Source organism: Anneissia japonica, unplaced genomic scaffold (genome assembly GCF_011630105.1).
Source record: "Anneissia japonica isolate Jap-2015-1 unplaced genomic scaffold, ASM1163010v1 scaffold8218_len373358_cov135, whole genome shotgun sequence".
Classification (NCBI taxonomy): domain Eukaryota; kingdom Metazoa; phylum Echinodermata; class Crinoidea; order Comatulida; family Comatulidae; genus Anneissia; species Anneissia japonica.
This window is the reverse complement of record NW_022699643.1, coordinates 142,156-154,560: the sequence shown is the minus strand read 5'-3', so window position 1 is coordinate 154,560 and position 12,405 is coordinate 142,156. Positions and strand designations below refer to the sequence as shown.

The following is a 12,405-nucleotide window of genomic DNA, read 5'->3' as shown; positions in this document are numbered from 1 at the left end:
CGTCTTATGTTTTCATTATTTTATTATTTTTTTAATCTTGTCCGTCATATCGTTCATAAATTCGTTCATGTCCGTTTAATGTGTTTGTTGTTTTATTTGTTTAAATCATACCCATCTTATGCGTTTGTAATTTATCTGTTTGAATCACGTCTTATACGTTCGTTCGTGTATTGCTGTCTCTTATACACATCTTTCCTATGAATAGTTCTAGAAAAAGCAATATACTGGCATTAAATTGCGTTTATCCCGTCAATATTCATGGCAAAAACATGAGTTTGGCCTGATTATAATACAGTATAAAAGTGTATAGGAAATTTCAGAGGGTTTCGAGTCTTGGTATTCGACATTTCGGTTTTAAATTTTACAGAATAGCTCAATAACAAATGACAGGATATAGTATTAAAATTAATTCATAATAATGAATGAAACCTATGATAAAACATAAAAAAGAGACTTGTCGATAAATTACAGTACATCAAAATCACGAGATAAACCGACGCAAACAAGTAGAACAAAAACGTCGGAAAACGAACCCTAATTCGCGAAATGGAATCGTCCAACATTTTTTATCAGTACCTTGAACCACTCGTCGGCAACGCGAAGAGATTTTAATCCCCAACCACGCGTTCTAGACGGGTATACGCGTTGCTTTATTTTGCGAGGCTCCCTAAATATTCCCTTTTGTGCAATAATTTTCCTGGCTTCTGGACCCCATTGGAAGTAAGTCTAGTGGACAAACATGCATTCAAATAATTCTCTCTTTATACATTTTTTTATAATTTTTATGTATTTTCTCATCATTTTAATGTGTCATTGAATGCAAAATAAATTAAATAAAAATTAAACAACTTTTTAGTTGGGTTTTTAATTTTATATTTCTTAAAGGGTTTGCATGGCGAGTATCAATAACAAAATCATTAACTTTTGGTACACCATGTGTTAAAATACTGTACTATGGTTTTTGAGGTAACCACTGGTTGGTTGTCTCAACATTTCGGGAGATAGGAATTTTAGTTTACAAATTCTATGGTAAAGAAAATGTAATTTCTCATATTTCTTTCCTCTGCAGAAAATCAGCACAATTGGATGCAAGCAAAAAATCTTGGAAGGACCAAAAACATAAAAATAAGGATGAACAAAATGAAACTGAATTACCACCTAGGGATTTAGCTGCACGATATTTTATTGCTTGAAGAGGAAGAGTTCAATTTATTTATAAGAGAACTAAGCTTATAACTTGGTTTATATCATTTGTTTTTTTTAATTAAATAAATTTGCAATTTTTTCAAATTTTGTGTCTCATTGAAAAGTGATAACTAAAATTGTTATCATTGTGAAAGAGTTAATTACAGTAGAACCCCTGTTAAGGGGACACCTTCGGGACCAAAAAAAGTGTCCCCTTAATAGGGGTGTCCCCTGAATAGGTATGTTGTAGAAGTGGTTTGGTACAGTGGGAACGATATGATTTCCCAACCTCGACTTTGGGGTTTCAATCCCTCACTGTACTGTACATTTCGGGTGTGTCCTTGAGCTGAGGCACTTTATCTGTATTGCTTCTCCTATAATCACCTGTCTTGTTGGGCTCGTAGGTAGATCATACAGGCCCATATGGTACATGTTATGCCCTCCCAATTTCATCAAACTATCACTGCATGGGTTCTCTCCACCCAGGAGTATAAATGGGTACCTGCTGCGGTTGTCTACTCCTGCAATGTTTTGTGTTTACAAAGAAAAGGCGCTGTATAAATAATATAAATAATAATAATGATGTTAAATTATAACATTGAATGAATTGTTCTTACTTTGAGACTGCTGTAGTTGTTGTGACTCAATGATAAAAAAAATTAAGTGTCCCCTTAATAGGGGTTATTTGACCATTTGACACACTTAGAAACTGTCCCTGTCCCCTTAGTAGGCGTTGGCTGTAGTGTTAAAAGATATATTTCCCCTCGTTTCACGGAAAAGTGTCCCCTTAATAGGGGTGCCCCCTGAATAGGGGTGTCCAAAAGGAGGGGTTCTACTGTATTTGGTTTTTATATTTTACCAAAGATGGATTAATAATTATTGTTATGTAGGATTTAAAGTTTGCTTATATTATACACTACAATAAACAAAAGTAGAAAGATTATGTAAGCATCACTTGAACAAGATACAAGTTCACAAAATTTGTTTATAAAGATTTTGTAGTGAAGACATTGTTTTTTATTTTTTTACACCCTGTTCCCAATCATGGTAATTAGCATTTTAATATTTTTATATCAAGATATTAATCAATTTTCTTTAAGTTTGCTTAAATTATGCCTTTTTTGATTCATCATGATTAATTAATGAGATAATTTCTAAAATTGTCAAAATCTGCTCATTAATTGAATTATATTGTCAGGCCTACCCATGTTTTTTGTATTTTTCTATTTGTTATTATTTGGTTACACCATTTGTTGTTGAATCGAATTGAATTTCATTCAGGATTGTATTGTAGTAACTATTGGTCATAGAAACTAGATGTGCAGGTACTGATGTATTTCTTATAAAATATATTTGAAATAAAAATGTGAGTGTGACTCATTCAATTTAACAATTTTAACTGCATCATTTGGTTGGTGAAAAAAATGCTGATTTCATGTTAAAATGTAATTTAACACAATTTGCATGTAGGCCTATTTTAAATACTTAAGATATGAGAGCTGTACAAACATCTAGTCCGAGTACCATTTTGAGGCATCTAGAGGTAACAAACTGTATGACCTGTATTTTCAACATGGAGGACATTGGTTGTAATTTCATTACAGGGGCGGAATGCGATCTTTTTTTTCCTATACGAGAATTGCCAATGAATAAGAATTAGGCAGCCTGATTGGCTGTTCTATATGTAACATGACCCCTTAAATTCAGTCAGGCATGCAACACGTATTCAAACACGGAGTAATTCTGAGTCGGGTAGGAACTGGGGGTTCCCATGCACCCCCAGGATATTATTTTTTTAACTAACATGTTTGTAATTGTCAATGTGTCTCATGAAAGAATTTTGATGTTCCCATCGAAAAAGAATGTCCCATGGGTTGTTTTGTGGCCATTTTGGCAGCCATCTTGGATTTTCAACGAAAATCATTAATTTTTATAATTCATTGACTAAAAATCATATAAAATCAAATGAACCTCTAAGTGTACATAGTAAGCAGTATTTATGTTCTTAATACAAACAAATTTACTTCGCAATACATTTGGCGGCCATATTGGCGGCCATAAGGAATTTTCAATGAAAATCATTAATTTGTATATTTTAATAACTAAAAATCAGATTTAATCAAGTGAACCTTTAAATTTACATTGTAAGCAGTGTTTATGTTCCCAATACAAAACACTGACTTCCCAAACGTTTGGCGGCCATATCGGCAGCGCATATCGGCAGCCATTTTGGTGGCCATCTTGGATTTTCAATGAAAATCATTAATTTGTATAATTTATTAACTAAAAATCATATAAAATCAAGTTAACCTCTAAATATATATAGTAAGCAGTGTTTAAGTTCTCAATACAAAACCTTGACTTTCCAATACATTTAGCAGCCATTTTGGTGGCCATCTTGGATTTTTTTTTAAATCATTAATTTAAACTAAAATCACGTTTGGGAGGATCTTCGCAATAGGGGTTTCTGAGCTGGTAGAACTATTTGACCTTTGTCAACCAGTTAACTCAATCCGGGGTTTTCGACCACCCTTGGGGTTTCGGAGAGTGTAGAACTTTGTGTTGGCAAAGGCTCAGGGTGTGTTACCTTCCCTTACACTCAAATAGTCGGCATGACAATAGCGCACAAACACGCACCAAATAAGTGGGAGGACCCAGCCTCTACACATCCATTTACATGCTTAATCAACCCACCTCTATTGATTTTTACTCCAACATGTTCACCCACGACAAATTTTCTCAAGTGCTCTACCTTACTGGCAGTGACCACTTGTTTTATATGCCTTAGGGTTTAATAAGACAAACCTTATTCTGGGGAGAATGCCCAAACGACATATGAAATGATTGCCCTGTTATAGTCTGCAGTGTCACTCTATATGACAACAGAAAGTTAAAAAGTCTAAACATTCAAAGAGAACTTTTCTCCTCCTCCCTGTAAACTTTCAATCAAGTACTTCTTAGTGCTTTCTTACAAATTTGAACGCTGCACCATTAGATGCTGGATAATATGGAGCAACCAATGTATGTTGAATACCATTTCAAGTAAAAAATAATTCAACTCTTCTTATCGGAATTGCGGTCCATTATCTGAAAGAAGCTCAATCGGTATGCCGAACATAACAAGCCAGTTTCTTAAAACATTTACGGTTTTACTATTAATAGTGTTGTTTGGAACAACTAAACACACTACACTCTGAAGAAAGTGATAATATTTTTTGTAAGAAAAGGATGGTTATGGAAATTTGATTTTTTACAGCCGAGCATAAAATAAAATAATGGAATATCTAGTGATCGTCCAACGTCCAGCCTGCAATTGAATATCTTCCTTCTTCCTTCTATTATAACCCAACAGTAGTTCGGTGAAGGTGGAAGGATAGGTCGACTCCACCACCCTTTTCCACCATCACTAGGCTTGGGGCATCAACATATTTAAAATCATTTGAAGTTAGTTCAGACATAGGTTGTCTCTGCTAGGCTTCCGTGTAGCCACCAACCTCATAAGTTTTGAGAACATACTCCTGTCAAATCTCCAATCTCCATGGATGGTGGTTTCCTCTGACTGCTTCCGTGGCTCCTTGATGACAAAATAGTTTGTGAATGGCTGGTTGATAGGGTAGAATTTGGAAAGAGGGGTTGAGATTTGGAAAGACTTCTTCACCAGTACTTGAGACAAAACCACCAAATCCTGGAACAAGTTGTTTCTCTACGTTCCCCTCTGCACGTGCCAGTAACATATGATACTCTCGGATGCACTCTGCAATTTAGCGCAGGCAGAATGAATGCAGCTCCCAACATGACATATATAAACTGATGCCATGATCTTGGCCATATCCACTCTCATGAGTGCATCTTGCCTCATGCGTAGACATTTAGAGTCCGGAGCATTTTATCCCAGTTACTCGGGTTTGAGTTTGATCTTTGGACGCTTCATGTCTACAAGCGAAGCAAATTGAGCTCCTTGAAAGGGGATATGATCGCGACCCTGGCACCAGTTCAGGTTGTGCTGGGCCCAAATTTTCTGGGGGAACTGTATTCAATCTTTATACACTGAACAGTATAACAAAGTGCATTCGAGAGTATCATGTCTGGTTACTTGCATATTGTTAGCAGCGGAGAGAAACAACTTGTTCCAGGATTTGGTGGCTTTGTCTGAGGTACCAGTAAAAAACTCTTCTGAAAGTCAACCATCGCCAGTATTACCCCTATCTACCAGCCATGCACAAAATGTTCAGTCATCTATGGAAGCAGTGATGCCACTATGGAGATTGGTCAGGAGTGTGTTCTTAATACTTTTAAACTTGGTGGCTGCAATAAAGCACCCACAACCTATATCCCAACTTTCAACCTGTGAACCATCGGCTTGGTTACTTCAAGCAAGCTTATAGGCCGATATTCTGTTGCAACAAGTTTTGTGATCTTTCTTAGATTATTATGTACCACTCTGGTAAATTTTATGATGATCTCTTTTTTATGATCTTACTAAAAGGCAGACAAACAACAGCGAATGCATAACCTCCTTGGCGGCAATAATATTAATGTATATGTAGAGCGGGCCCTTCATTAATTAGAGTCATATTAAAGAATTACATGATTTTATAAGGGATTTTCTTTGAAAAACATCCACTAAAAAGTCTAATTGGATGTAACGGCATTTGTAGTACAATAATAAGTTTTATTGTGAGACTAAACATTGCATCTGACTGGTGTTCATTGGTGTGGATAGCATTTGTGAACAGGGAGCTTGAATCAAATTGGCCAGAGAAAATCATGGTCGTTGGGTTTGACCATTAATTTATAGTTTGTACCGTGGTGATTATTTTTTTATATTTTTTATACCATATATTAGGCCTATACCATTAAAAAGTGCTTTTTCACCAGGATCAGAGCATTTTGTATTACATTTTGAGTGTAAATAAAGTTACTTCTCATATTGTTGTAGTTTCAATCAAAAATCTAAATTCGTTTATGAGATACTTTGAGGATTACAAAAATGTTAGTTAAAAAATGTATCCTAGGGGTGCATGGGAACCCCCCCCCCCCTTTCCTACTAGACTAAATGCGAAGTTGAGCCATTCTTGAATAAATAGAAGCTCGAAACCTAGAGGGCAATTATTAGACCAGGGGAACAGTTGTAAACTGTTTGCTGATTAGGCCCCTAACACACCATAGCTTTTGATTTCATAGTATTACTACTGAATTAGACCTAGTAAAATATACTGTGTAAGCTGTCCCTTATACACCTCTAGATGTGTATAAGAGACAAGGTTACTTAGAAGTTCAATTTAGTCCAAACTAGATTTTGATTGGTCAAACCTGCAGCATCATTTCTACATTGACTGATTTTTAATAATCGTTTATTACTCATCTGAAAGAGACAGAAATATAGGCCCTACGCATTTTCATTTTGGTTTTATTTATTACAAACATATTCTTTCACCATCAATACACATTGAGGCCGGCCCTTCTTTTATGTTAAACGATCTATCTTAAATGTTCTTTCTATTTGAGTTGGGACTGCTATGTGTTCAATTATCTTAGAAGGTAAAGGAGCACAAGCACTAGTTAGGGGGCCTACTCACACTCATTATTTTTATTTTTTATTTTTTTATTATTTTTTATTTTTTTTTATTTTTTTTTTTTTTAGCTTAAGGCTTTTTCATTTTCATTTTGGTTTTATTTATTACAAACATATTCTTTCACCATCATTACACATTGAGGCCCTTCTTTTAAGTAAAACGATCTATCTTAATTTTTCTTGGGTTTTGGACTATTATGTGTTTAAATAACCTAGAAGGCTAACCCTAAAAGACCCTACAAAATGGGCGCGAAGCGCACAAAAAATATTTGTGTTTAATTCTATATTCGTCGGAATTTATCAAAACTCCCTAAAATTTGCAATTTTTAGAGGAAATCGGTCCACTTTAACAAGAAATCGGCACTTTCAAGGGGTGAAAGGGCATCTTCAAGGGGTGGGGAAAGATTTTCCACAGATGGATATTTTCCCCTTGTTCCCCGGTGGTTACACCACTGTGAATGAAGAATATTTGGCGGCTTAGATCGAAGGAGCTATGGACACATTTTTAAGTGGAGAAGGGGTTGCAGGGTGTGTTGTGATTCTGGTCATTATGATATCTTCCTTTTTATTCTTGTCTTTAGTTTTCTCTTCTCTTCTTCTTTTCTTTTCAGTCTCTCTCCTCTCTTTCTTTTCTCTTATTACCCAGCCCGGTACGACAGCTTGGTCAGCCAGGTAAAAACCGTTAGGGTCCCCCCCCCGCCTGTTACGCCACTGGGTGGGTATGGTAGGGGGTGTCTCCTCCTACCAAAACGAGATTTTTTTTATTTAAAAAATGGGACTTCTAGATGTTCTGCTTGACTGATCAGACCAGACGAAGCGATTGCTGAGACAGATTTGGCTTGGCGTAGGCAGTACAGTACTGGGATGCCCCCGCGAAATGTTTCTGTTCTAGACGCCCGAAAATAACATTTGAGGCGTTCTGGGCTATCATTTTTCCCCCTTTTTTTTGTCCCCCCCAAAAGGGGGGGCCGGGGCCGGGCCGCCCCCCCCCCCCCCCCCTCAAAATCCGTCCCTGCTATCAGCATTGTTTAATTGTGCAGCCAAATACAAGGGCGTGTAATTAAATGATGTAGTCCATCAGGGATCCGACCTCACTAACAACTTGGGTGGAGGAGTCTAAGATTTAGAAGATATAAGTTTGCAGTTATGGAGATGTAAAGAGCATGTTCCATCAAAGTCCGTGTTCCAGAAGAGGACAGAAATGTGTTGAAGTATTTATGGTGGGCTGATGAAGGTATGACCGATGTTACAGAATACCGAATGTGTGTGCACCTCTTTGGAGAAACGTGGTGCTGTACATTTGCTCTACGTCGTACTGCTATGGAAAATCAAATATATCCATTTGAAATAACTGAACGAGTAAAATGAGATTTTTACTTCGATGATTGATTTGGCATCTGTTGATAATGAAGCGGAAGATATAAGGACTGACGGATTTGTTGGCTACTGGTGGATTCAAGTTAACAAAATGCCTGAGCAATAGTCCTGCAATTGTGAGCCATCCCAGAAGAAGGTCAGGCAAATGGTATTAAAGGTTTAGACTTAGACCAGAGCGCCTTGCCGGTAGATAAAGCCCTCGTTGTTCAATGGAAAGTTAGATGCCTTTGAGTTTGCTGTAAAGGGAAGTAATGTGGATTTTACTAGAAGAGAGATGCCGAGTTTATTGAGTTCCGTATTTGATCCCAACGGTCTAATCGCACCATTTGTGTTTACAGGTAAACGGTTGGTAACTATGATTAGCATAGGCATATTTATATCATTATACAATATTATGACTTTGGTAACATTCAAAGAAAGTATTCAGAGTACTTATATTAATTGATTTATTGTCTCATAATGATTAGTCACCAGATATTACCGGATTATACAAAATATACCAGAGAGGTATCAGATTGTATATTAAAGAATATTTTTCTGCGTCACACCCAACGCTATACATCATGATGCCAGTAACATGCCATGCATTGACATGGAAGGCTGATTGGACTCAGTAATTAAATGAGGGTGTTGTGGAACAGCTTGCTCATTCCCAATGTCTATGGCAATTTGTCAGTTAAAACCCATAATTAATTCCTTTCCGAGCCACTGGGGCTCATAGGGCTGGAGCTTATTCCCAGTTTCTGTAGTGTGAAGCGGATGAAAGTTGTACTCCCCCTGGACAGGACACTAGTCCATCGCAGGTTAGTCCCCAGCAGATTGCTGGTACCCATTGGTACAGCTGGGTGGACTGAAGCAATGTAGCTAAAGTGCCTTGCCCAAAGACACAAGCGAATCTGCACAGCGGAGACTCGAAACCCCGACCTTACGATTGAAAGTCCGAACCTCAACCGCTGCACCAAACAGCTGCCCTTATATTAATTAAATCATATATATTTTGTGATTTTTTTTCTATGTAAAGAAATTTTCATTTCCACAAAGGTAAATTAATCCCCAACTCATGTGTCACTGTGCTGATTTGTGTACAGTTGTGGTCAGGAACTTTATTGTAGCTGTAGTGAGGTGCTCATGTATCATGGGTAAACCAAAGAACCTGGTAGCCCTTACATTGTAAAGCTGCTTTTGAAATTATAACATTAATATATTTTATCCTCTATCATGAATATCTGAATTTGTCAAGATAGATACATGCAATAAATGTGGTACTGTACAATGAGATTAAAGGGGGGGGGGGGGGGGCGGGGATGAGACAAGTGGCCAGATATTGCTTATTTAACCTTTCCTGAGTTCGGGAAAAATACTTAAAAAATTCAAAATGTTGAGATGTAAGGATAATTACAGAAACAAAACATGATATGATGAGACAGGAAAATCAGGTGAAAACGAGGCTGATCACTTTTTTCAGTAGCTTGGTAGCATTTTCTAACTAACTCATTAATATTCAAGACAAGTCTGTCAATTAATTTTTGGCGAGCAGCTGATCGAAAAATCGTCCCGACTATCGAGCGACTAGCCTAGATACAGTACAATAGTGTGAAGTCGTGAGTTTTTGTGATCGTTTACGTACGCAGTTACAGAGAGACGGTTTAGTCAATAGTGTGGACCCTAGTGTCATTTCGCGAGATAGGCTTGCCCAAAGCAATTTTATTGCATTTTCTGGATATTTTGGGTATGCTGAATCCAAAAATGCAAGGGTCCATTTTTTCAGAGATTGCCTTGGCGGCCATTTTGGAATTTCAAAATGGCCGCCATTTTCACAATAAAAATAACAATAACTGTGCCATTAGAGCAAATATCAACTTCATTTTGGCAACAAACCCTATATTTTCAATGTCAATCTGTCCAATGGTGAGATACTTACGAATCATACATGGCAGCCATATTGAATTTCAAAATGGCTGCCATTTTCATAGAAATAATAACCATAATTGTGCTTTTAGAGCAGGTATCGACATGATTTTAAAAGGGTCATTTCGCAAGATAGGCTTGCCCAAAGCAATTTTATTGCATTTTCTAGATATTTTGGGTATGGTGAATCCAAAAATGCAAGGATCCATTTTTTCCGAGATTTTTGTGGCGGCCATTTTGGAATTTCAAAATGGCCGCCATTTCACATAAAAAATAACAATAACTGTGCCATTAGAGCAAATATCATCATTTTGGCAGCAAACCCTATATTTTCAATGTCAACCTGTCCAATGGGGATATTCTCACTGATCATTAATGGCGGCCATCTTGAATTTCAAAATGGCTGCCGTTTTTACTGTAAAAATAACAATAGTTGTGCTATTAGAGCAGGTATCAACTGATTTTGGCAGCAAACCCTATTATTTTCAATGTCAACCTGTCCAATGGTGAGATTCTTTAAAGTTATTTAAAATCAATACCGTACTTTTATTATTGGAATAGGCCTACATATCATAAGAATCATGAGATTTGCCTTTATAATTACATTAATAGCTGAAGCCTCCAAGGGGAGGGGTTACACATGTAATGGGAACACCTCTCCCCACACCATGACCAAATTCCCCCGTTTTTTACTATCAAAATGTTAGCATTTATGAAAACTGCATTATTTTTTTTAAAGTAAATATGTTGATTGAAAAAGATTTATTACGAACTTAATAACACATTAACCAGTACAATGGTGATATTCACATGAAGAACGGAGGCCAGCTGCCTTTACTCAAAATGACTGACATTTTTTTCAGATGCATGTCAAGTGTTTTTACAATATCAGCCACTCCGGTATTAATCTAGAAATGACATAAGAGTTCCTTAATCAGCAGATCAACATATCTTGTTAGAACAATAAAACTTGTGTCATGCTATTCTTTTCTGCCATCTACACATTTGAAACTTGAAAATATTTCATTAGGTATTATTGTTTAAGAGTTTGCATGACGAAGTAACAATAATAAAAAAAAGTGTACCGGTAGATGTTGGTGGTAGTAGATATCTACATGGTGTAGAGCAAACTGGTGTAGTCAAACATGAACAAGATCAAGAACCACAAGGGAAACCATTACACCAACCCACTCTCTCATCATTAATGATTGAATTGGTAGGCATACATACCACCTATGCCCTTCAAATTAGCCTCATTGTATACTACTAGTTTTTAAAGCAAATTCAGTTATTATGGTGTGTAGACGTCTGTTCAGGCACTTTAAAAGTGCTTGAACAGACGTCTACACCATAAAATCGGGCAGAAAATTAGAGTTCTTGCGCTTTTTTTTCTGGAACTCAAATTTAGCCACCACTACGACTGCTTTGGGTGCTGGAAGAGTAAAATATGTTGTTGGCATGACCCATTAATATTGCTCCCATAAACAATTCTTTCTTGACTGAGATAATATTTTAATTTTTAAAGTGTCATGTACAGACTTGTACATAAGTCATATCAAGGTAACACAGTACTTGCAATTTTCCTATTTTTTCATTTGCAATAACCAGCATTGATATAGGGTGGCAAGTAAGCATGTATTAGTTTTGTGTCTAAGGCAGTCTATAAAATACAGTAAGCATCAATATGTCTGTCATTTGATGCATCCTGATAATGTTTAACATCTTCCGACAATTGAAAGTGTTGACCTTGGTATCTGTTCCCTAATCAATAACCAACTTTTTAAACTGCATTCTCCAAATGGATGTGCCCATGTGCCATAGATGACTTGATTTTTCCAAAAGATAATATCTATCACAGACACATGGTTTATTGCCAAATTTCTTTCGATGTCATATTAATTGGTTTTGGTTTGTTCTTTTAATAGTTTGCACTTCACTAAATCTTGAACATCGTATCTGTCGAATTTTGAACAAAGTTGGACTGTTTTATCTGGCTTGTAATCGTTATTCTGTGTCTTTGATGCTGTCATTATTTATTATTGATATAGTGATCATGTTAAACTCTAACCATTAGCAAAGATAAGTAAACAACCTCTGTTTTTGTTCTATTAACTTGATACGTTTTCCCCAATCCCACAAGTATATTTTGGTATTTCCAAATGGTAAAAATACCAATGAAGTAGATCTAACTCTTATTTTTTGGAAAAATAACCCATAGTGAACAAAAAAGTAGTTTGCGCATTCCTTGTTCTACTGTCTTTGCCGATACCTCCTTGCCCTGTGCACCTAATTGTGATCTCTTCCTTTAGAAGTAATTGACTGCGATTTAATTTAATCTGCATGGGAATATTAACTGTGGA

The 12,405-nt window shown here is 36.5% G+C and overlaps 1 protein-coding gene across 1 annotated transcript in view; it reads left to right on the top strand.

Annotated features, from left to right (window-relative positions):
- The window catches only part of LOC117103034 (serine/threonine-protein phosphatase 6 regulatory ankyrin repeat subunit B-like), a 12,104-nt gene extending 9,529 nt beyond the window's left edge, over nt 1–2,575 (top strand). Inside the window, exon 5 of the mRNA XM_033243496.1 lies at nt 1,070–2,575. Coding sequence (XP_033099387.1) covers nt 1,070–1,193 — 124 coding nt within the window. The 3' untranslated portion in view covers nt 1,194–2,575. The remainder of the gene's footprint in view (nt 1–1,069) is intronic.
- Nucleotides 2,576–12,405: the final 9,830 nt, after the last annotated feature.